Raw genomic sequence first — 26,040 nt, forward strand, 5'->3', positions numbered from 1 at the left:
AATAAAATTCCCTAACACCAAATGTTATACTGTCTTTATCTGATAAAGGAGGTTTACAATTTAATTATGTAGGCTCCAGATTGTCCCCCCCCCTCCCGTGTACTGACCTTGGAAGGATGGATGTCTGAGTCAACCTCGAGCCTGGGTCAACATCAGGTCACGAGCAGAGTCTTCACTGTGCTACTGCGGTTTAATCACCGTACCACAAGATATTAACCAAATCAAAATAAGAACTTTTCTTTCATGACCACCAAAATCTTTTGCCTATGGGAACTCCATCTCTCTCTTTATTCCTTAGGCAAGGTGTTACAAAAATTAAAACAAAACCTCATTTGATGTCAAAGCTATAGCGTCTGCATAGTCTTTCATCTAGGAAAGCTCACCTGGCAAAAATATTGCTATGTTTTTCATTTTTGTAAATATTTAACACTTCTTGAACAAAACCCCCCATTATTTTACCTCTTGCTATTCAAATTAACCCCAAGCGGGAAATATTGGGAGCCCAAGGATTGCTTGGAGGCAAGCATTAGCAGCAGGTCCTGCTAAGAAGCTTATGTCTTGTCAGTTTTCCTTAGCTCCTGCTGACACGTAAGATTCTCTGCACAGCAGCGGATCTGCCTCCTCCTGCACAGACATTGCCTTTACTGGAACAAGGTGACGGTAGTCTAGCTTCCAACAATCCTATAGGCCAGGGTGGTTTCTTTGGCCTATGGTTCCCTAGTCAACGCGACCAATGATGATGGTTTATGGGAATTCCACTCCCAGAAACATTTGGAGGAAGGAACATAGGCAATTGCAAATTTCAGGACATCTTTAAGGAATTAATGCCAGCGACTGAGTTTCCAAGTCATGCTTGTGGCTTCAGGATAGGGCAAGGTCATTTGGATGGCCACCGGCATTTCTCCCAGCAAGCATAGCCACTGGAACAGGATGATGCGAGGTGCCATCCAACAGCATCAAAATGTTCCCTGCTCTTCTATAACCTAATAAAGTCTTGCAGTCCCTTACAGATGTAGAATGTTTATTGCCACATTGGTGTTGCTAGACTCCAGGACATAAATAAACAGGTTAATGTTTAAGAAGCTGAAAACTATATTTTGCTACACCAGAGCAAAGTGGCCACCTTGGTGGAAATTACCACAATTCCTGAGAACAAAACATACCTCCCTTTTACCTTATGGTGAGATCCACACATACACAACCTTTTCTATAGTGGAGCAGAGAAAATTCTGCTGGGGACAGTCTACTTTTCAACAGGAACAGGAAATTTATCTTGAAAACAAACAAATGAACAAAAACTGAACAATACTAAAAGGTGCATTTGTCAGTGATGGATGGTTGGCAGAAGGGGCAAGAAAAAGGGGGTTTGATTTGGTTTACAAAATGCTTTCATGTTTTTTAATAAAGTAATTGATGCAGGCGGGTTATGGGCTGTATAATAAGCTCTACTGGGTGAGGCTTGGTTCTTGCTCTCTGATTAAGAAGCTCACGATTCAACATATATTATACATATATTATCAATATAATCCCCCATTTCAAAAATAATTACAACCGCATGGGAGTGAGGAAAAAGTTGTATTCTATAGTAGATACATGTGATTCCTCACTATTAATCCTCATTGCACTGATGGCTTCGAATCCTAAGAAAGACGCACAGTCTGGGAAAGTTCCTGTCCTAGCTTTCTGGACTATAGCTCTCAGAATCTCTCAGCTAGCCCAGCGACTGGTCCAGCTGCCTGTCCTGAGAACTGTAATCTCAAAAGTAGTCTCTTCTGGCTTTGTAAGATGTTATTTGTTAAACAGAGGAGGGGAGGAACTGAAATAAGCTTTGCCAGGGCCAAGAAAGGAGGAGCAGTAGCCATTCTGCTTTGCTGGGTGAGAGAACTGGCTGTGGACAGGGACCACAGCGTCGTCATTTGTGCATGGAAGGTCTGAAGTGCAATCCTGAGCATCTCTGTTTGAAAAGGATTAGGCAGAAGGGGACGGGACAGAGTCTTGCTCACAGACCCAGGAAAACAGGGCTTGCTTGCCCAGGAGATTTTACTGTCTGAGGCAAGAGACAAGATGGAGCCCTTTCTCCAATAGACCTCAACAGATGGGAAACCTTGACGTCTGAGCGTTCAGCCTGGCGGCAGGCGGTGCATCATGGCCTCTCCCAATTTGAAGAGACCCTTGTCCAGCAGGCCGAGGCAAAGAGGAAGTCACAAAAGCAGCAAAATCAGGGAGCTGGACCGGGGACAGATTGTATTTGTCTTCAGTGTGGAAGGGATTGTCACTCTCAAATTGGCCTTCTCAGCCACACTAGATGCTGTTCCAAGACCTCCATACAGAGCACGTGACCATAGTCTCTCGAGACTGAAGGATGCCTACTAGCAAAGAGGAGCAGATCAAACTGGTAGCTGACACTGGTGTGCCATACAGCCAAGGAAAGCTCACTCGGCAAAAATATTGCTACGTTTTTCATTTTTGTAAATTTTTAACACTTCTTGAGCAAAACCCCCATTATTTTACCTCTTGCTAAGTCTACCTTCCTGCAGACTTAGCTGTATGGCACAATCTGCTCTATCTTCCAAGAGAAGGAAACTCTGTAGGCTTGAAGGACATCCATCACCCCACCTCTCTCCCAGCATCAGCCATTCAGGGCAGCTGCCTTACTCTGCCCAATGCTACAGCTAACCCTTCAGGAGAGCGATCGCCAGTCAGAGGAGAGGACACTGCGCTGGGGGAAACAAGCAAGCCTGACTTGGAATCAGACCTCACACCTTTGTCATGAAAATCCCCAGCTCTTTAATGCAGATCATCTTCTTCACAGCCTGGTTAGTAGGCTTTTAGCAGTTCTTCTGTGTTGTATCTCACAAGGGCTCATGATACACATGTGCAAGAGGGGAGTGCCTGAGCTGGAAAGAGCGCCCCTCCGGCGAGGTAGCTGGTTGTGCAGCTGAGAACCCATCTATTGGGCTAAGAGGCTGACTGCCCGGAGTCTCCCTATAGCCAGGGCCAGTCTCGCTTGCTTTGCTGTCCAGGGTCTCTGCTGGTCGTTGAGCAGGGAAGTCATACTGTTCTGAGCATCCTGGGGACGTAAGGGAGCTTGCCTGGCTCAGGGAAGAGGAAATGACTTTGATGACACAGGGACTCTTCTGGCAGGCATAGCCCTCTGGCTCTGCCGACGGCTGGTCTGTGAAAGGGGTGGCATACTCCGGCTCCGGCGGCAAAGGCTCGGCATACTCGTGGTACTTGCCGGGAACATCGTAGTGATTCACCACCAGGGGGAGCGTGTAGCCTTCCTCCGGGACAGGCTTGAATGTGGATGGAGCGGTCTGGCTAGTGGGACTGACTTGGACCACATCTGGCTCAGCGTATTCTGTGGGAGTAGGTGGAGGAGAGAAGAAATTGCCAGAGTTATGGATGGGCAAAGAGGCGGGCGGGTGGGCAGACATCCTACAAACCAGAGCCTCACAAAAGTTACTTTCCCCCATGACAACCTCCAAAACGGCACAGCCAGCGTCATGCCTCGATGATAAACTTCCTGCAACTCCATCCATCGGCCAGGCTGGTTTGGGTGATGATAGGAGATGTGGATCAAAACGTGTTTTGTTCCCAGTTCTATGACCACGTTACTTGAACCTCATGCCCTTCAGATCTGATGGACCCTGGGTCTCAATCCCCTAGCCAGCCCCCTCTGGCAAAGGTGGGGGTTTCAGCCCAACACACCTGAGGGAGGGGAAACCCAGCTGGAGAAGGCTGTTTCTGCAGCTGCAAGAATCTTTGGTGGGGCTCCTGCTTATTTCCCATGTTTTCCACCACTTGTTTGTTTCCTAACGTCATTTTTATTTTAATAGGGGGGAAAGAATCTGTTAAGAAGGGAAAACAGACTATTTCCAGCCGATCCAGAGACCTAGTGCAGTGCACCATGAGTGGTGGAGGCAAGAACGTTGGCTCCCAGGCCTGCCAAGGTTGTCCTCTCCTTCTCTACATTATAGCAGCCCATTCCCTTACCTGAAAACAGATGTCACATACCTGGGGACTGAGCTCCACTGTGAATTCCTGTGGTCTCCGGCCCGGGGAACAAGGTGATTTCAGCGGTGGACAAGTGCAGGTTCTCCCTGGAACAGACCTGGCTTGCTTTTAGCGCTGGGTAACCTAAAGCAGAAGCTTAATGTCAGCTGGAGAAATAAAAGCAGTCTTTGAAACACTTGACAGACAAAAAGTATATACAGTGGTACCTCGCTTTATGATTGCCCCGCATTACGATGAATCTCCTTCACGATAATCTTTCTGCAATCACAACTGCGATTGCAAAACGATGGTCTAAATGGGGGAATTTCGCTTTGCGATGATCGGTTCCCTACTTCGGGAACCGATCCTTCGCAAAACGATGTTTTTAGAACAGCTGATCGGTGGTTTCAAAATGGCTGCCGGCTAATTAAAATGGCTCCCCGCTGTGTTTAGGGACGGATTCCTCGCTATACAGGCAGCGAAAATGGCCGCCGTATGGAGGATCTTCGCTGGATGGTGAGTTTTTACCCCATTGGAATGCATTGAATGGGTTTCAATGCGTTTCAATTGGGTTTTCTATTTCGCTTTACGATGTTTTTGCTTAACGGCGATTTTCCTGGAATGGATTATCGTTGTTAAGTGAGGCACCACTGTATATATTTGGTCTGGAGAACAGAATAGTTTCGGGAGGAAGTGCTTCTGCAATGACTTCCATCTGGTTGCAAGCCAGCGTTAATTCCATCTGCATGCTCTGAGTGGTCATTTGACGCTGTATGAAGAGCACGAACCACATGCAAGATAAAGGCAGTATAGGGGGAAACCTAAGGTTTACTAGGAGGGGGGAGCACAGAGGCTACCTGACCCACCCCTCTAATGTGGACCAAACATGGTCATTAGGCAAGAAACACTGGCTGACACCTTAGGACAGAAAACTGTGGGGGGGGGAGAGGAAGTGGAATGAAGTAGGCTAAAATAAGACTCAGCTGGCTACCTGGCTAAAACCTGAATACAAATACCACGCACCACAATGGTTCATTGGCAGCTCCTACTTACTAGTTCATCCCACCAGTCTTCGGGTATGAGGGCAAAGGAGCACATTCCAAATCTCCCATGCCTCAGCTGAGAGTGAGTTAAAACTGATATTCCAGTTTTCCAGTTACTTCAAAAAAATGAGGAAAATTTTCTAAAACTGTTGTGGAAAGTAAAAAATAACCTATATCCTTGACATCCCTACCAAACTGGATAAACAAACTGATCTCATCAACAAGTCTCCAGTGTCGCTGATACATCTCATATTATTTAGAAAGTTTACCTTTGATGAGGCCGCAATCCTGATCTACTGCTGTCTTCCTGCTAAAGGGAAGCAGAAAAGAATATATCCGTTGGGCTCAGCGCTGGTTTCTGACCAAGGACTAGAAGCGATTAAGTGCACCCAAGTAGAATTTACATGCATGCTGCATACTTTGGGCTAATCCTTAACATGCTGGGGCATGTACACATAATTTGTCTCTTGGTTGTGTACTGTTGAGGGGGCGGCATGATTACACCATCACCCTGATTCCCATGAACCCGGCTTGCTGATGGTTCAGCGTATCTGTAGGGCTGTGGTTGGGAACTGGCTGGATTAGAGTATCAGAATGAGAAGAACCAGATTCAAATCCCCGCTTGGCCATAAAGATCCTGAGATGACCTTGGAGCCATCACCCACTTGATGTAGACAGTTGCCGTGAGGTTAACATTGGGGGGAAGAGGAGTATATACTCCTTGAGTGCGTTGGAGGAACGGTAGCATACAAGCTTGTAAGGGGGAAGATGCTGCCACCCCTGGCAGACCATCTGCCTCATCCCTGCTTCCCCGGAGAACTGCCCCAAGACTCTGGAGGTAGGCAAACAGGGCACAAATGGGAGCTGGGTGGTGGGAACAGGAGATGGAAGAGGAAGGAGTCTCGTTGGCATCCAGGTCAGAAGGGTAGTCAGAGGTGTGGGAGGAGAAGCCCTTGGTCTTCTGTGCCCCAGGGGAGATCCACCCACCTCTCCTCCAAGACCCCTGGACAAGGCAGTGGGTCAGCCTTGTTTCAGGGAGGAACCACATTCAGGAGAAGCAGCCAACTTTCCACTGCGTGTGTCATTGCGTTGGTGACTGGACCATCTGGCAGATCCTTGCCAGGGAAAACTCAGGCTGACCCAGAAGAGGTGCTGGAGGTGTTGTTGGCAACATCACCGCCCTATCCAACTGGTCCGGAAGCAAAAAGGAGCAGCTCCACTTAGGCCAGGAACAGCCAGCCCTCATTTAGAGGTGCTGCCCTGCTGGAGCTTAGTGCCAAGAACTCAGTCCGAGCTATGGGCACTGGAGTGCAGGGGGCTCGTGCAAGGAACTGGGGGCAGGTGGGTTGTGGGGGACTTAGACTGCCCGACTGTGGGTGGAGCTCCTCTCCCTGCTGCCATGAAGTCTGATTAGACACCATCTGAACCTATGGCACCGCCTGGCAGGCGTGGCAGGGGGCACACAATAGAAGGGGGACATGAAAGGACACATATCGATGTTACTCACCTCTTCTTGTGACAGAGAAAAACCAGCAGCAAGAGGGCAGAGGAGAAGAGAACAAATCCCCCAATGAGCAGCATCACCAGCAAAGGGGGTCCTGAGTGAGGAGAGCGGTGTGTTAGTCAGCCACTTTTCCCCCTCTCCCGCCATTGACACAGCTCATGAAGGAAATTTCCCTCAGCAGCACCCACTGCTCGGGGGGGGGGGGCTAGACTGAGGATGATGTGGATTCCATTGCTGGCAGAGTCTAGTGCTGAACTAAGGGTACACAAGGAAGAAGTAACTGCTGAGATACAAGGGGGGGGAGGGGAGCCTAAGGCTTTGACATTGAGAACATTCAGAGTGGGAATGGTGTCAGGATATTACCTTTCCCCCTGCCCACAACTTGTCACGGTGCAAGAAGACAACTCCACAACTCTTTTCTACTTTCCCCTCCCTTTTAAAACATTTATAAGGTACCAATGGAGTGATGCAATATCAACTTGTCTAGTTTGACCCCGATAATAATAATCATGATAGTCTTAGAACTGTAGAGCTGGAAGGGACCCTATGGATTTCTTGAGCCACGGGGCCTCGTCATGGAGGTCCCATGGGAGAATCGAACTCCCAACCTCTGGTTTTGTAGTCAGAGAGACCTAAACTACGGAGTTCTCCAGCCGTTCTTATGTATGGCCTGTGATTCTGGGGATGTTCTTTTTGTGGGGTTTCCAAGAAGGAAGCTTTGGGAAAGGGATTTTTAAAAGTGAAAAACTGGGGAGAGGTCTCAGAAGATTGAAGCAAGACTTACCTGTTTTTGCTGAATTAATTGCTATTCCTGGGACTGTGGTGAAAGTGGCAGGACTGCTGGTCAAGCCAGGAACTTCCAGGGGCCCACTGTGGACTACAGAGAATAGAAAGAATGAATTTAAGGGGATTCTTTTTGCATGGCGATGATGGTATGCCAGCTAATCCCATCCACCAGCCCAAGGATCTGGAGTGGTGAATGTTGACTTTCCAGTTACGTCAGACTACAACTCACAAGATCCCTAATCATTGGCCATGCTAGCCAGGACACCTGGGATTTGTTTCCTAAACAAAGGTTTCCAACCCTGGTCTAAAGAGAAATAATTTAGCTCAATACTGTCAGCCTGGTTGATAGAGCTCTCCAGAACTTGTAGCCCAAAGCTTTCCCATCACGGTTGTCCAGACCATTATAGATGGATCTGTAGAAGCTTTGGGTGTGTACATGACTTCAATTAAGGAATCACTCAGGGGACATGAGGTACCCCCTCCTGGTAAACACCAGGTCTCTCCCTGCCCAACAGTTCCTTTCCAAAAAAGATAAAAAGACAACAGGAATTCTAGCCCACAAACTCCAATGCTGTATCTAGGTTAACTTGCTATGTCAGAAGACGTAGCATCATATTAATTAGAAACTACACTTGGGTACATTGTCTCATGTGTTAGAATAGGACCAGGTCATTTGTGCAGTGACGTCCCATGCTAAGATTTGTACAGAAACGGACATTTCCTAAGAAAGAGTCCTTACTTCCACTATCGCTGTAGGGGCGTAGAGCCTTCAGGCGGGCAGGCTGGCATCCCAACAGGGCTACTTTCAAAGCAATCCTCTGGTTCCAGTCCTTGGGTGTGACACGCAGGTAGCGGGCCAGGATCGGTGGGATGAAAGCATTGTAGACCGTTTGGTGACTGTTGCTGTTGCCTACAAAGATCTTTGAAAGATCAAAGAGTAAGAAGGATGAAGAAAGAGTAGCAGAGAGAACGTAATGGGTGACGTATTTGCGAAGGCTTTCATGGCTGGGATCTAATGGTTGTTGTGGGTTTTTCTGGCTCTTTGGCCGTATTCTGAAGGTTGTTCTTCCTGACGTTTCGCCAGTCTCTGTGGCTGGTATCTTCAGAAGATGCCGGCCACAGAGACTTGGGAAACGTTAGGAAGAACAACCTTCAGAACATGGCCAAAGAGCCTGAAAAACCCACAATGACCGTAATGGGTGACCTTTCCTTTCTTCACAGACTCTCTCTCTCTTTCCTCCTGCTGGTCCAGATCTTTCTCCTTCCTTACCCCACTTCCCGTTTTCCTTTTGCATAAGAAAAAGTGCCAAACACAGAGATGGGTGAGAGGGAACTCGAGCAGCTGAAGCAAGAAACCAAGAAGGTGTAGCTCACACATGGTGAGGGGGTTGTCCCTGGCACCTCTGGTGGGTGGGTCACCTGCCCTCACCACACCTCCCCCTGAGAGCTCAGGTGGAGCAGCCATTTGGGACTGTTGAGAAGGTGGGGAAAAAGGACGCCCAGGTGTCTTCCAGGAAACCTGGAGACATGCAACAGCTGACAGGATGGGAAGAGGGCCCATCAAGAGGGTTCAAGGAGGGCAGGGGCGAAGGCTCGGGGTCCCTCGCAGCCTGGGACCCCTGGCAAGGGCTTGGCCAAGGAAGATACCTAGGGACCTGCTGCCAAGGGAGCTGCGGACTGTCCCCTGGGCTACCGGAGAACTGAGTTAGGAGTGGGATGACAACCCTTGGCAGACACCGGCAAGTAGTATCCTGGTGGCTTGGGGCTGAGGCTGGGGAAGAGGGATGTCAATCAGCTCAGCCCCAGAAAAGGCTCCTGCCCTACCGGCTCTGTGGCATCCAAGATATCTAACACAGTGGCCCCCAACCTTGGGCCTCCAGATGTTCTTGGACTTCAACTCCCAGAATTCCTGGCCAGCAGAGGTGGTGGTGAAGACTTCTGGGAGTTGTAGTCCAAGAACATCTGGAGGCCCAAGGTTGGGGGCCACTGGTCTAACAGGTCCTGTGGTGCCTACCCCAGCTCAACTAAGGTGCTGTTGGTGCAAACACTAACGTGAGAGGAGCTGGAAGCTCACTGAAGAGCAGGAGGGACCACCTGCGCTTGTAAGCCAACTCTACCAGCCCTCATCGAAAGGCACCAAGCCCAAGACTGGACTTATCTTGTTTATTACAGAGGCTTCACTCGCTTCAGAGACATAAACTGAGACCAATAGGGAACTGGTGCAGGCAACTCACTCCCTAGGAGTGCAGGAGGAACTGCAATGGGTAGCACCTGATCTAATAAAAAGCAATCTCACCAGCAACCTACAGCTAGGTGAGAATTATTGGCGAGAGACCCCAAGGCTGCCAATTCCATTAGAGGATGAGAGGGCAGAATTCACGTACGTCTGCTCCATGAAAATCAGAAACAAGCTATTGAAAACAGGAGGACAAGGGTCTAATGCAGCCTTTCCCAGCCTAGACTCCTTCAGCTCCGCTACAGCAGGAACCTGGCCACGGCGGCTCTCCATCGCTTCCATCACCAGGTTTTTTATTCCAGCCCAATCTCACCTTCTCCTCAGTAGCGCCACTGGATTTGTAGACTTTCCAGTTCTTGCCATCCCTGCTGGAGAGAATCTGGTAGGACTTCACGTAATAATTGTGCTGAGGAGATCCTTTGGTTATGATTCCTGAAAGGCATAGGTTTACATTTATACCTAGAACATCTGAACCACTGCCTGGTACTGACCACACTCGCGCTGGGCAGATATCTGGATCTACCGGGTGATTTGCAATAGATTGGTAAACATGCTTTATTACATGACAACTTCCAGAATTCTCAGCACACATATACAGGTATGATAACATATATTGTCATTTTATTGATAGGAGGAGGAGGCAGCACGCAACCAATGGGTCATCTGCAACTCCGAAGGCAATTTTTGTGGCCCACCGGCCCATCAAACCATGCCAGCAAAGGATTCAATAGCAAACCACACATTTCAGCAGCAATCTCTGAATACCCTTTTAAAAGCAAGTAGAAAATGCCCGTTTTGAAGGTTCTCCTCCCCTCCCAAGTATGTTTGTTCCCAAATTTCAGTTGCTCAGTAGTGGAGGGAGAATGTGCAACCTGTCGCAGGGCCGTGAGGAAGAACACAGCCTCCAAGGTCCGACAAAGATGCTCACACCTAAGTGACTATTTCTAGATTTTACGGTAGGCATCTAAAATGGTAATCTGCAAATGTTGTGTACATTTGGGTCCTCTATTCCCAGGAATTCATTTCTTATTTTTTTAGTTTGCCATGCCGAAGTGCCCACCCTGTTTTCAGCTCAATCCATTTGAATATTTAACCATGTCTCCTCGCTCTGCCAAGCACCAGAGGCTATCTGATAGCTCCCCTTCCCTCTTCTGCTCCCTTCCTGCATTCCACTCAACCCCCAGCCACTGAGCCTCACAAAGCCTCCATTTTTCCTCACTAGCTGCAATCTGGGGTGGCTGCACAAAAGCCCCGATTTGTCTTCAGGCTTCTCGGAACAAAGAGTGAGTTTGCAGGAACATAATATTAAACTTGTTCCGTGGCGCGACAGCTGCCTTGGCCGGGCCTCGCTGTGTCCTTGCAGGAAAAGGCACAGAGAGGAGAACGAGGAGTGAAGGAAAGAAAGAAAGATGAATGGGTTGATGAAGGGAGGAAAGAAAGAGGGGAAGAGACAAGATATAGCTAGAAGAATGTGTACAGTTGCACACAGGGTAAAAGATCCTTTCTCAACTGAGCAGAGGCCGGAAAAGTCATTTTGTTCGGATGACAAGTCCCGGGATCCCTCAGCCAGCGTGAATTCTGGGAGATGCTAAGTAACTTTTAAAAGATTTGCAACAAAGAATGCTAGCACACTGTTAATTGGGTTCAGAGGAAAAAACTCAGTTGTGCAATCTGTACATTTTTACATGTAAGAAAGTCTCCCTGGCCAGTGAGCATTTACTTTTTCATGGACAACCATCTACATTTATTCAAATACAGTCATGTCATCTTCTTCCGGTTGCTTCACAAGTGTGGAAGGCAGAGTTTCACTTCACTGGGGCTTATTTTTGGGGTAGGGCTTATATTACGAGCATCCTGAACAATCCTACTGTGTCTTATTTTGGGGAAAACAGGGTATATGCATGGATGTCCAAGGCCAGGCTTTGACTTCCCCTGTCCTTGGCCTGCTGCAGACCTGTGCTTAGGACCCTATTGAGATAAACGTGTGGGTCAGGATTTACTTGGGTTTCAAGAAAGTCTTCCACCATTCTTTTAGACTACATTCTGACCTAGGTTTCAAGCTTTCATTTATTAAAAAAGAAAGAGTTCTCTATGCTTTATAAAACTAGAGCTATAAAAGATGCAGAAAGTGATTATCTAATGGGTGTGATTATCTAATGGGTGAATCCATTTGCTTTGACAGGATCTTATACATATGTAAATCAGAGACTCCCCGTCTCTCAGTTACACTTGTGGAAAAGGCCACCAGCAAACAGTGCCTAGAAAACAAGGAAGCTTTAAGAATGAAAGTTGACTGGGAGAAGTGTTACACTGGAGAAAGGAAAAGAAACAAAACAAAACAAAACAAAACAAACGGAAGGAAGGAAGGAAGGAAGGAAGGAAGGAAGGAAGGAAGGAAGGAAGGAAGGAAGGAAAATTATTAGAAGCTTATACTTTTTTATTGTTGTTAAACTTAGGGTAAGCTTATGATTGCCATGCTTGGATAGTGTTTCCATACAATAACATGGAAATGTTACGGGCCTTTCTGAAGAACTAATTCTATATGTATTCAAAGATGCCCTTTGAACTGCTTACTCAGATATATGTTCTACTAAATTGAATGGGTTATATACCTCGGTAAATGTATGGAGGAGATCAATATAACTGTATACACTAAGAAGCATAGCTACAGTACCTTCTTGAAGTCCCAAACTCTCTAGCCAAAAAGGTCAGTGACGATTCTGGATGAGGAATTGTAAACGTTCCCTAGCTCTGTTATCATGGATCTCACTTCCAACTATTATAGATTCCATAGCAGTGAAACAAAATAGTAAACAGAGACCTTCATCACATTGGGGTTTAAGAAGGATTGTGGGAGAAGAAGTGGGCTTTTTAAATTTTTGCCCACCAGTGAAAACTGATGATAAAAAGTTACAACCGTTTAATAGGACCAGAAGCCCCAGTGAATGGCACAATATTTGTCATTTCTTTCTTTATACACACAAACAATGGCCACGGCCACTTGGCTTACCTCTCCCAAGTTTATCCTGAGACCAACCTTGTAGGTTAGGCTTGGCTGAGATCGCAACTGGCCCAAGGATGCCAAGTAAGCACCTGGTCAAGCCGGTCCGAACTGCGGTCTCCCTGTTACAAGCCCAACACTCTAGCATTGTTATCTTAGATACCTGTTGGGTAAATTAAGCCAAGGTGGAAACCTACCGGTGGAAAAACACCCACAGCAGCTACTGTGCTTAGTCTGTAGCCTAAACGGATACTTACTGACCTGTGATGTTCCTCCTTCCTCCCAAGTCTGCTTCGAGCCACTCGTCTGCAGAGTTCTGATTTGCTGCCCAGGAGGCGCCGTCTGCACCCAGAGCAGCTTGTTCAGCTGCCCAGACTTTATTTTGCCCCACGGCATCCTGTTCACGCCAACAGGACGAAGCATTGAAGCTGGCAATGTCTAGAGTCCCAGCACAAGCTGCAAAAAGGAAGCGAAGGCCTTTGTCAGTCAGAGGTCAGCCCCCACAGAGGCCACAAATCTGGACTCGCATTTGGGATGGGGGACCTGAGTCGCAGAACTCACTGTCAAGTTGGACTTAAATTGAACCAATGACTCAACTTGAACTCTATTCATTCTCCCCCCCAATGACTTAAAGTCAGCTCACCACTTAGAATCCCCCCACCTTCCCCTTTTTCTTTTGGGGGGGGGAGAGCTTGTTTTTAATGGGGACTCAGATTTGGGGCTTGGGACTCAAGACTTGGGACTCGGATCCAAAGACTTGCCGACATCCCTGGCTGTCATTAAAGTCTAATAAATCATTCGTTATCCAAGTCAGGAGAGAGATCCTTGTGAGATGTTCTGCCTTGGGCACCATAAATAACTGAGTTGGCTTCAGGTCTTATAGGTATCTATAATACTCTCCAAAGTTACTGACAAATCACTTTGCAGAGTAAAAGGGACACACTATCTGCTACTGTGGCCTTGGGCAAGAAAATGGGCTGGGTCAGCCCTGCAAATTGTGAGGATTTCCCTCTTTGTTACAGAAATGGTGTCGAGGTACAGAAAAAATGGTGGTGCCCTCAAAGAGTAACATGGGAAGAAGACCAGTTCCCTATTGGACCGTTTGGATATGTTACGACACATGTTTTCCTGAGGTACCCTTTAGGTGCTAGGTCAACCATGGCCGTTTGTGGCCCTGTAGATATCCTAAGACTGAAACACCCATCAGCCCATGGGGAGGCATGACAGGATGCTGCAGCATCTGGAACAACACACACCCTTGGCTAGTGTCCATTCCATCAGCCACATGTTCACACACACTCTCTCTCTCTCACTTCCTTAAAGTCAGCAGTGGAAAAACATCTCTTCTGCCTGCTTCTGAGGCAGCAACTACCTTGACAAATAATGTTGGAAATGCTCTGGAATTGGGACAATCTGATTTGTATTATTTTCAGTTGACCACGTGATGCACAAGGTAATGTCAGTCCACCAAGTGTTTCCCCTCCAAGCTGCACTTTCCCCTTCAGCTGCTGAGCCTTCTGCTTCCCCCCCACACCCAACTGAATGTATTCACATTGGTTCCAATGTGTGATTGTTTGAGACAATGCTGCATGGGCATTCAGAAGCTGGCTATCTCTAATTCCTAGTTCAAGGTGAGGAGAGAGCCAAGGGGCACATGTTGGGGTGTCAGTTCCCCTCAACGGAGCACCCCTTGTATCCAAACTTTGGACTTAGAGCAAGTGTTGGTGCACTAGGGCAGTTGGAGACCAAAAAGGGGAAAATCAGAGGAGTCAGCAGAGAGTAAAGAGGAAGTTGTTTATTAAGTTCACTCTTGACAGCTTGTTAAGGTAGCTCTCATTTAGCCCTGCCTTCTGCAAATCTGGAGGGACACTGAAGAACTACCTTAACAAACTGCAAACAAGAAGGATTGCCAACTTCTCTCTCTTCCTCCTGATTCTAAATCAAATCACTCTGTTTCTGTATGATCTTCAATAGTTACCAGTTCATTTCTGGGTTGAGCTGAGAGAGCTGTTCATGACCTATAAAATCCTAAATAGTCTGAGACCAAATTATCTTAAGAGCTATCTGCTCCCATTCAAACTTGTCCAGGTTTTGAGAGCAATAACTAACAGCCATTCTCTGTTCTGTCACGAACCAGGTGGCAGACATAAAAAGCAGGGCCTCCTATGTGGATGTAAATCAGACTGTGAGCATATCATTTCATGGTAGATTTAGCCTGCTCCCTCATTGATTGATTTTCAGAGGGCAGTCAAAAAACTCAAGAAGCAGTTGTTGGCAAAGTGAATGCGATTTGTTGATGTTCCCAGCGGTTTTTAACATGTTGCTCTTTCCTCTAAAAAGTGGAGTATAGAGTCTTCAAAACAAGCAAACAAACACACAAAGTGATACAATAAATACCTTTGTGAAAGAGGAGGCGCTTTTCAGATAAAGACCCCCTGTTTAAAATGAAACAAACAAAAGAAAGTTAGGATTAGGGTGCTATGGGTGCTAAAACAGATCTGATTCAGGGGATCCACGATCAAACCTTACTTCTGAGAAGACATGACATGTATAGAATTATGCCAAGTGCAAGCTTCCAGATATGATCAGACAGTGCTACAAATTCCAGAATGGCCATACTGACTGGAGGTTTCTGGGAGTTCCAGTCCAAAGCATTATTTGTCCAAGCTATAATCCATCCTAAAGATGCTCTAACTTTTTACCTACAATTTATCATACATGCAAAATGTACTTTTCGGTCCAGTAGATGAGAATTAAAAGAAGGCAAGCAAATATGAGCTAGTTTGGCTGATTCAGAGAATAAAGTTCCCAAACAAGAAAAAAGAAAGATGATCAGGTGTCTAGCTTGTTTAGTGGGTGCAGAGGTTTCTCAGTTTAGAAGCCGTTTATCCAGTGGTGCTTTTTAAATATATATATATTGCATTTCTACTACTGGAACATTTCCTATCTCTGGGCTTTTGCAACCCAGTCAAGCAACCGGATAGTCAAAGCTATGGTTTTTCCAGTAGCGATGTATGGAAGTGAGCACTGTACCATAAAGAAGGCTGACCGCCGAAGAATTGATGCCTTTGAATTGTGGTGCTGGAGGAGGCTCTTGCGAGTCCCCTGGACTGCAAGGAAATCAAACCTATCTGTTCTGAAGGAAATCAAACCAGAGTGCTCACTGGAAGGACAGATCCTGAAGATGCGGCTCCAATACTTTGGCCATCTCATGAGAAGAGAAGATTCCCTGGAAAAGATCTTGATGTTGGGAAAGTGTGAAGGCAAGAGGAGAAGGGGATGAGAGAGGACGAGATGGCTGGACAGTGTCATCGAAGTGACCAACATGAATTTGATCCAACTCCGGGAAGCAGTGGAAGACAGGAGGGCCTGGCGTGCTCTGGTCCATGGGGTCACGAAGAGTCAGACATGACTTAACAACAAAACAACAACAAGCAACCCACCTTTTGGAGTGGAGTCCATTGGCATAAGCTGACTCATAGAGAGAGATCCCTTTTCCTTGTGACACAGTGATCTCTCCTCCTTGCTCATCTAGGATCATGCCAGCATGGACAGCAGCTTTGCAGAGGACTGACGTCTACAGAGGGAACATATATGAGACAGTGAAAGACAACAACAACAAATGTGACAAACATTTACAGTAGGCAATTAAAACCCAGTGGGAAGAATGGAACCGAGAACAGGCAAGTATTTGGCACACGATTTTTCTTGAGTTTTGCTTATCGTACAATCTATTGGTAATTATTATTAATTTGTATCAGGACACACTTCTTTGTCGTACACTCCCCCAGTCCAATTAGAACACCATATTAATGTTTTTTATTATCAATTATTTATTATTTATATAAAATACTTTTATCCCACCTTTCTCCTTAAAAAGGTCCCCATTAAAAAGACAATATTTAAAAACTTAAACAGTAAGTGTTCAAACATTTAAAGAGTTTAAAAAAACAATTAAACAAGTATTAAAAATGGCAAATAAAATTAATACTAAAACTCCTTTAAAACAACAGAGCACAACAGTCCATTTAAAAAACCCTTTCAGACAACCAGTCATTAAGAAGAAGCCTGCCTGTCTTTGCAGGAAAGGTCTTTGTCTGCTTGTGGAAGGAAAACAAAGATGGGGCCAGCCTAGTTTCCTGTGGGAGGGAGTTCCAGAGTCTGGGAGCAGCCACAAAGAAGGCCCTCTCTTGATGATCTCCTGAAGGTGGCGGGACCAAGAGAAAAGCTTCTCCTGATGATCTTAAAGCCTGGGCAGGCTCATGGAGGGAGACACAGGCTTCTGAGATAGCTTGGACTCAAGCCATTTAGGGTTTTATAGGTTAAAACCAGAACTTTGAATTGTGCCCAGAAACGGAGCAGCAGCCAGAGGAGCTGCTGTTAACAGAAAGGTTATGCGATCTCTGTAAGCAGCCCCAGTTAGCAATCTGGCTGCAGAATTTTTTGGATCCTTTGAAGTTTCCAAACACAAGCCGACACAGAATGCATTACAGTAATCCAGCCAAGATGCAAGTAGGGCATGGGTCACCATGGCCAAATCGGATTAATCAGAGTAAATTACATTGATTAAATAAATGAAAGATTAAGATGGGTTATCCATTGTAAGAACCTGTTTGACAACAAGAGCGATGCTGCACAACTCACATCTCGGTAGCCTTGGTCCACGTTGCCCCAGATGTCTCCTGTCACATCCTTGCAGCCTGCAGGGCAATAAGCTCTACAACAAGATGAAAGAGACCAAATGTAAGACCCTTCTCTCCCTCCTTCCCTCCCTCTGTGAGGTGGAAACAAGTCCGTATGCTATTTACTGTTTATATTATTGTATATTTTCAGGATACCTTTCCCTATGTCATAATTTCCCAGTGACAGTAACCCACTCAAAGACTCTCACCATCAATCCCGACTGTGAACAAAGCTAAGCTACCCATGAGGTGGAAGTCAGTCATAATGGGAAATTATGGGAAAGCAAACCATGAAGTGGCTCAGAAACCACCAGTTTTAACAAATGAAACATTTTTAATTTGAAATGTTGACACAAGTTTGACATGATTTTGATGAAAAAACTGGAGATATAGGCCCCCAAATACAGACACTGGGGAAAAAACTGAAGTACATTCCTAAATGACATCTAGTCTAAGGTCATGATTGCAAACCTGTAGTTCGAAAGTGGTCCTCCAGACCAGTGGTTCTTAACCTTTTTGAAAGAAACGCCCCCTTGAGCCATTGAGGAAGTTGTCATCGCCCCCCTCTTACTTCTTATTATATCTTATTTATTTATTTATTTATTTATTTATTTATTTATTTATTTATTTATTTATTTATTTATTTATTTATTTGTTTGTTTGTTTGTTTGTTTGTTTGTTTGTTTGTTTGTTTAAGACACTTAAATCCAATGACCCCTGAAAACAAAATTCAATTCCAAGAAAATGAAATGCCCCCAAAAAGTAACATTTAATGATTTAGTTGCAAGCGAATTTTAAGACTCAAAAAGAAATATTAAAAAGGCATAAAATGCAGGAACTAAAAATTTCAAGACGAAAACTCTGAAACTAAATTAAGATTGGAGGAAAATATATATTCATGCACATTGTAAAAAGGCTGCAGCCATCTTCACAGGTTTGGCTTGCTCCAGCGCCCCCTACCGCCCCCTTCTGCTCCAGTGCCCCCACGCCGCCCCTTTTCGTTCTACCGCCCCCCTGAAAAATGAAATCGCCTCCTGGGGGGCATTATCGCCCAGGTTAAGAACCACTGCTCCAGACGATGTTAGACTACAACTGCTGTCAGCTGCAACCAGCAGATCCATTAGTGGGGCATGACAGTAAATGCACATAGACTTCATCTGAAGGGCGACGCATCCCCTATTCTTGTTCAGGTAGAGCCCAGGGTACAATGGTTGCAGTAATATTTAGAGGCAATGAGAGCAGATGCACATAGGGAACACCCACCTGATTAGTTCCTTGTCATAATGGATACCCTTCTTCAAACATGAGATCAGACCTAAAAGACAGAGGGGATAAGAGATCTAAAAGCCCCACTGGGGAAGAGATCTTGGGTCCCTACAGCAAGCCCATTGTCACCATCCTGGTGATTAAGGCACTCTGCTTAGTGAACTGTCCACCTGCCCTGTCTTCATCTGCATCACAATGTTTCTGCCACCCAGAAGCAGCTCGCTTTTACTCTGCTCAGCTGAGTAAGCCAGAACCCAAGCTATCCTGCAGAGGTGAACCTAATGGATTTTTTTTTTCACCAAAGAAACAAATATTTGTTTCACTTTGGGATGTAAAAATGCCCAGAGTAGTGCTTATTACCAATTAGTGTGGTATGGAAGTTAAACGAACAAAAGAAAGAAAGAAAGAAAGAAAGAAAGAAAGAAAGAAAGAAAGAAAGAAAGAAAGAAAGAAAGAAAGAACAAGCAAGCAAGCAAGCAAGCAAGCAAGCAAGCAAGCAAGCAAGCAAATGTTGGAAAAATCAAGAATAGCAGTTTATAGAAGTTTCTTGAAAAAAGAAACAGGACCACCCAGATAAATCATTTGGAGTACAATTCCAGGAATCCAGAGCCATCTAGCTCTGGGATTTTGGGAACTCCAAACAAGTAATTTAAAAAATAAATAAATCGGAGTTCAGTACCACTGTTAGGCAGAATGAGCTGATTGCCTCAGACATCATAGAAAATCATGGCAAACCTCTCTTGAAGGCGATCACCTTCCCGGCAATCATCTCTTGAGCTTCTCACAACTCATCCTGCTCCCCCAAGTCCAATAGTCTGACATCTCCTTTGTATTGGAGGACACTCTCATAACTGTCAGTGAAACAAGATCCAGTTGCCCATCCAACTAGCCTTTGCAAATGGAATGGATTTGCAGTTGCTTCGGGCTGCAAATCTTCTTTGGCCAGGCCTGGAAGGAAGCGGTTCTGCCAACATCCAGGCCATTTCTGGTGCCTTCAGCAAAAGATACTGGAGTGTACTTTCGACTACCTTGGCAAAGGGGAAGGGGGGCAAAGCATCCTGCTTCAGGGTTACAGAACACAATGGGTTTAAGAGGAGTGCACACAACCATCCCCAAGCTGGCATTCTCAGATATGTTGGGCTACAGATCTGGCCAGGACAGGTGAAGGCCAGCAACAGATGCTCTTCCTAGAAACCTGCCTACCAGCCTCTCAATGCACAAGGCCCAGTTCTCTTTCATATAATGGCACACTCTGATTCGCAGACCTTTTTCTTTACTCTGCACGTGACTTTTATGAGTGATCTCATTAACTTAATCTTCTTCCAAACTAAAAAGTCCCATGTATCTCAGGCACGGATATATAATGGCTCATTCATCCCATTTGTTCCCGCCTAGTTCCTGTCCCATACCAAGGAATTCCTCAGATAAAGGGGCCAGTAAAAATGACCTGGTTTTCTGGACTGGGGAGTGAGATTAAATTCTGTTTGACTTCCTTTTTAATTGCAGGTGTTTTTGAAATCGCCTGTACATTTTTAAAACTGTGGGGCAGAGAACAAGGAGACGGGGGTAGCTCATTTGAATGAGTGGGTCAGGCTCGGAAGCATCCTTCCCTCACTCCATTCCAAAACTCTCCAAAATAAAATTCTGGTGAATTTAAGGCAGAAGCTGATTGTGCAGGGCATTGCTAGATTTCCAGTGTTACCAAGAATCATCATGTACGACAAATGTATGTAATTAACAAAAAGATTATTGTTCACGTAGCCTTCAAAAAAATGGACAAGATGTTCTCCCTGCAGAATTAGTCATGTAGCAGGACTGATTTATGGGTTAATGTTCAACTCTGTGATATGCTATTCTAGAAGACCTTAAAGGGTGGAAGATTTATTGTTATTGATTTAGTGGTTGCATTTTTATCCTGCCTTTCCTCCTGTGAACTCAATGGCTCGTGTGCTTTGCAGTTTTTGCTAACAATGACCCTATGATGCAGCTGAGGCTGAGAGACAGGCAGATCACCCAGAGATAGTATCTGACAAAAGATAAAAGAACCAAAAATCAAGAGTCAAAAATGTGGCGGCACTTTAAAGACTAACTGTGATACTTTGATGTGAGCTTTCATGGATCAAGCCCACTTCCTCAGACATAAAAGTGAGACATGTAGGACTGTCGTATTTACACATGCCCCCCATGACCAGTTGGGGATACAGATAGTGGACAAAGTGACAGTGATTCATTAGTTTTTTAAAAAAAGGCTTTCAGGCTGTGAATATGATTATATTATTGTTACCTTTTTAGACTGATAATTGAAATTCACAGATATTGTATTGTTTTACTAAAGAACCAGTGTCACTTTGTCCATTATCTGTATCCCCACCTGGTCATGGGGGACATGTGTAAATATGACAGTTGTACACTTCTCCCTTTTATATCTGAGGAAGTGGGCTCGATCCATAAAGGTAAAGGTTCCGCTTGACATTTAGTCCAGTCATGTCTGACTCTAGGGTGTGATGCTCATCCCCGTCTCCAAGCCGTAGAGCCAGCGTTTGTCTGAAGACAGTTTCTGTAGTCACGTGGCCAGCGCGACTAGACACAGAACACCGTTACCATGGTGGTACCTGTTTATCTACTTGCATTTACATGCTTTCAAACTGCTAGGTTGGCAGGAGCCGGGATAAGCGAAGGGAGCTCACTCCATCGCGTGGATTCAATCTTACAACTGCTGGTCTTCTGACCTTGCAGCACAGAGGCTTCTGCAGTTTAACCTCCAGCGCCACTGCGTCCCTTTCGATCCATGAAAGTTCCCACCAAAATATCACAGGTAGCCTTTAAAGTGCCACCACATTTTGGTCTCATTTTTTTCTTTTGTTTTCTTTCCACAGACTTACATGGATTCTTCCCCATCCCTCAGTGAATTTCTTTTCTCAACAAAAAGGTCCCGAGTGCCAGAGCACTCCTTCAGTGGCTCGTGTATACCTTTTTGTGCCATATTTTAACTACTGCACCCCATGGACACTAGTCCGAAATAGTTTATTTCCATGGGCCTCCTCTACCTGGCTGGTTACCACTGGTGTAAGACAGGAGAAAGCCGCGGCCAGAGCGATGTGTCGTGCTGTTGAACAAGATGGTTACTGAGGTGGAGTTCATCACCAAGGCTGCCTGTGGTGGATTTGAGTTGCCACAGTATGGGCCTGGATTGGAAGGGCAGGATGGGGTGGGGAGTGGGGATAGAAAGAGAGAGAGAGAGAGAGAAATTGGTATTTATATATTCATTTGTTATATTTACAATCTGCCTTTTCCCCAAGGAACTCAAAGTAGTACACATGTATTCTTGAATACTTTCATGGCCGGGATCCAATGGCTGTTGTGGGTTTTCCAGGCTGTTTGGCCATTTTCTTAAGGTCTTCAACAAAAAGAAGAAATTTTAAAACTCAACAAAGCCTGGCTCCCAGCACTGAAAAATACAGCCCGCAAAAGGTCAACAAACTCTAAGGACTGGTGATCACTGCACACGAAAGACCAGCTAACGACACCCCTCAATCACAGTGACAGATAATCTCTCCCCCTTATCACAACAATACAGCCACAACAAAAAAACACACTGATCACCATAATCACCCAATCTCCTGAAAAGGACAAAAAGTTGATCCCACAGCTATAAATACTCAACTGTCCAAACAAACTGCAACAGAGCACAGACAGAGTTCTGAGTCCTGTCCTCTGAAGAGGCCGGCCACAGAGATTGGCGAAACGTTAGGAAGAAAAACCTTAAGAACACGGCCAAACAGCCCGGAAAACCCACAACAACCATTGTAGTATACATGACTTCTCTCCTTCCCACTTTATCTTCACAACAACCCTGCAAGGTAGGTTAGGTTGAGAGAGAATGACTGGCTCGAAGTGTTGTCAGTGACAGAGGATATGATTTGCAGATCTCAGATGAAGTCCTCAGTACCTTTGGACAGAGCTGGAGAAACTCCTGCCTGAAAACTCAGAGACCTGATGCCAGTCAATAGCGACAATATCGTGCTAAGTGGACCAACGGCCTCACTCCGTATGTGGCAGCTTCTTATCTTCCGAGGGAGCTCAGCAGCATTTGAATTGGGATCTCCTAAGATTCCATCCAGCCTTTCTCACCACTAAATAGCATTTGCTCACATAGATCAGGTTGAGCAGGCTTGGAGGCCCTTGGGCTGAACCTGCCTGATTCCCCCTTCTCCTGACATCCTTGGCAGGCTACATATCTACTTCAGGGGGTAGATGCGTAGCCTGCGTAGCCGTTGGTCTCCTTCAGGGGGAGGAAACATGGTTCAGGTGCAAACATACTTTGTGTCACTTTGTACGTTCCCAACGGCTCCATTTTCCAGAGGAGGAGGACGAGGAAGAAGAAGAATAAGAAGAATTTTTAACCATGGGGGCTCAGGGTACGTCCCCAAGGTATGAAAACAACACTGGAGGGCCACACAGTTCACACCCAATAGGAACATAGGGAGCTGAGTTATAATAAGCCAGACTGTTTTCCATCTGATCCAATATGCTTGACTGATTGATAGCAGGTCTTCAACTTTTCAGGCAGGATTCTTCTTCCTAGCCCTTTCTTGAAATCCCTGGTGGGTCAGGTAACATCCTCTCCAAGTACTAACCATGTCTGACTGCACCTTGCTGCCAAAATCAAATGGGATGAGCTGTGCTTGGGTGGTGTGGTGGTTTTATGTTCTCTACACACTCTTAAAGGTAAAGATTCCCCTTGACATTTAGTCCAGTCGTGTCCGACTCTAGGGCGTGGTGCTCATCCCCGTTTCCAAGCCGTAGAGCCAGTGTTTGTCCATAGACAGTTTCCGTGGTCACGTGGCCAGCGTGACTAAAGACATGGAACACCATTACCTTCCCACCGAGGTGGGACCTATTTATCTACTCGCATTTTTACATGCTTTCGAACTGCTAGGTTGGCGGGAGCTGGGACAAGCGACGGGAGCTCACTCCGTCACGTGGATTCGATCTTACGATGGCTGGTCTTCTGACCTCGCAGCAAAGAGGCTTCTGCGGTTTAACCCGCAGCACCACCATGTCCCTTTACACACTCTTCTTTGGAAGAAACTGCGATGGCTTCAGTTGTGTTTCCATGGAAGCTAAAAGATTTAGACTTGTGCTGTTAGCCTCACCAAAGGACAACATTTTTTCCTGGATGAGTGGTTACAATGTAGAGAGCATGCATTTTCTGTTCCATGCAACCGTGATTTTAATTTTCCTTAAGGATGCAATTACTGTAAAGAGCCTCCAAGTCCTTTCTCCCTCTCTGCTCAGAAGAAAAAAAAGAAAAGAAAATGCTCAAAGATAAATCCTCCATGCTTTCAGCTACATAATCCAAATTAAGTTGCAATCTCCCTCTCCCAGTTAAGGCTACGACTCAACTAATAGACAGATTTGCCCTGGCACGTGGTGGGAAGTGTATGATCAAGAAGTCCTGTTTTCCAAGGACCAAAAGATTTCCACCCTTGCTCTCTTTCCCCACCCCACCCCTGCACTCCCAAGCCCCAGCGGCACAGAGGCCAAGAACTGTTCTAAGCTACCCTTTTTTCTTCCAAAGCTCCAGCTACTCTTTCCAATGTCAGCCTGTGCTGTACAGCTGCAGCGCTGGCACCAAGCTCTGACATTTTGGGGAGCTCTCCCCAAGATCCATCCTCCATTGGAGGACGGATCCACAACAGATCTCTAGAACTTTACTTAGTCTGATTGTTGTGCCTCAACTTTCATCATTGCCCCATGCATGGGCAGCCAGGGCGTTCTTTGACAAAGAACTACACTTTCTATAAGCTTACAAGAGTTCAAGTCTCCTTTTTTAGTGCCCCCAAAATAGGGCTGGATGTGACCCGTCCTTGACCTACATCGCCTTAAACAGCCTTCCTCTGCTTGCTATCTTTCAAATGCATTGGATCCCAGTGTTCCCAGTTGGCTGGAGATTATGGGATTGGAATCCAACGCATAGGGAAGACGGAAACTTCGGGAAGGTTGAAAAGATCTTGGCCCTTTCATGTTCTCATGAATCATCACAACTGGAATGTTCTGGTCTCTGCGGATGGTCTGGTTTCCAGTAAAGGCCTACATTTGGTGGGGGCCGGGGTGTAGCAGTGGCGCAAGGAAGAACTGCACTACTTTTCGCTCTTTCTTCCTCTCTCTGTCCAGTCTTGCTTTATAGCTGACTGGTGGCATATGACACATCTCGCTTGTTCAACACCAGATGTTACACAGGCAGTGCTGACATTTCTGGTATGCCAGTAGGGCTCCAACTGTAGGAGGATGTGTGGAAATCTGCTGACTCAAAGCCAAAGCTCCAACTCAGGGAAGATAAGAAAATAAGCAAAACATCCCCAACCAAATCAAGGAACACCTCCCCCCCCCTCTGTGTATGTATGTGCGCACACATACGCATGCACCATAAACAGGGCTTGGAATAGTGACCGTCTGAATCCCTCAGCCTGCATGGCCTGTGGCTGGGGGATTCTGGGAGTGATGTTCCAAAAAGGTAACTTTTCCAAGCCCTAAGGTGGATGCTGGATACAACCATTCTCTAGGTGTGCAATACGGCACATGCAGTCCTATGCAAACCAGTGGCCTCTTTGAGCCTGTTCTTGGATGACATATTTCCTCCCCCCCCCACCACCAGCAATGCACGATAAAGTCCTATTGTTTGCTCTGAAACCATAGATTTCACGCTAACAGTAAAATTTCCTTGCATTCCTGATATGGATGTTTCCTGGCTGACAGCAGGTCTGTAGACACATTTTGCCAAAAAGAAATAAGAAAAGAAAAAGACCGCATGAAACAGTGGGAAAATAGTTGAGAAATGACCCTGGGCCAAAATGTATAATACTGATGCGTCACTGATTAAACAGCAGCAAAACTACAGCTGAGTCAGACTGAGCCATCCCCCACATCCTCATGTCACTGTTTAGTAAAGAGCTTCAAACTCCTGCCCACCAACCTCCCAGGATAACTCGGCACACAGGATTCTATGGGAGTGACCGAGATCCCTCCTAAATGCCAAGCAGAATCCATCCTGTCCTTAGCCACCTCCGCCACTTAACAAATGTGCGTGATTCCATTTCCATCGGCCCTCTGGCGTGGTCCTTCTCGGTGAATGATTCCAAAAGAAGATTGGCAAACTGATGGAGAAAGATGAAGGAGGGTAGAAAAGGAACAACAGTCTCAAACCTTAAAGAAGTAGGATGTGGGACAAGCGTCGGTCGATGCTGGCTGACATTCTTCGGCAGAGCTTGAAAACGTTGCTTTTTGGACAACAGATCCCACAATGCCACTAGAGGATACTGGAAATTATGACCCCAATGTGTAACATTTCCCAGTTGTCATTTGGACAATTCGTTTTAAAAAAATAGTTACAGTTATAGTTGAAAGGCCATGTAAAGTCGTAAGATAGAAGCGTAGTTGCAAAATTTTTAAAAGAAAATTTCAATTTTTACAAATAATGAAAATAGTTAATTATGAGCGCTACAAGCTGATGTTATGTCTAGACA

The 26,040-nt window shown here is 45.8% G+C and overlaps 1 protein-coding gene across 2 annotated transcripts in view; it reads right to left on the bottom strand.

Annotated features, from left to right (window-relative positions):
* Positions 1-1,009: 1,009 nt before the first annotated feature.
* LOC110086169 (discoidin, CUB and LCCL domain-containing protein 1) overlaps positions 1,010-26,040 on the bottom strand; it is a 37,304-nt gene continuing 12,273 nt past the window's right edge. Inside the window, exons 3-15 of one of the 2 annotated variants that reach the window (XM_072979478.2) lie at positions 21,562-21,699; positions 18,512-18,563; positions 17,211-17,283; positions 16,010-16,143; positions 14,964-15,001; positions 12,828-13,022; positions 9,879-9,997; positions 8,069-8,249; positions 7,328-7,420; positions 6,547-6,637; positions 5,309-5,346; positions 4,018-4,140; positions 1,010-3,361 (exon numbers count right to left, since the gene is read on the bottom strand). In XM_072979478.2, the coding sequence (XP_072835579.2) occupies positions 2,853-3,361; positions 4,018-4,140; positions 5,309-5,346; positions 6,547-6,637; positions 7,328-7,420; positions 8,069-8,249; positions 9,879-9,997; positions 12,828-13,022; positions 14,964-15,001; positions 16,010-16,143; positions 17,211-17,283; positions 18,512-18,563; positions 21,562-21,699 (1,784 nt within the window). In that variant the 3' untranslated portion in view covers positions 1,010-2,852. Of the gene's footprint in view, positions 3,362-4,017; positions 4,141-5,308; positions 5,350-6,546; positions 6,638-7,327; positions 7,421-8,068; positions 8,250-9,878; positions 9,998-12,827; positions 13,023-14,963; positions 15,002-16,009; positions 16,144-17,210; positions 17,284-18,511; positions 18,564-21,561; positions 21,700-26,040 lie in introns of both variants that reach the window. The other variant, XM_072979477.2, reaches the window with a different exon arrangement.

This window comes from Pogona vitticeps, chromosome 9, assembly GCF_051106095.1.
Source record: "Pogona vitticeps strain Pit_001003342236 chromosome 9, PviZW2.1, whole genome shotgun sequence".
NCBI lineage: Eukaryota > Metazoa > Chordata > Lepidosauria > Squamata > Agamidae > Pogona > Pogona vitticeps.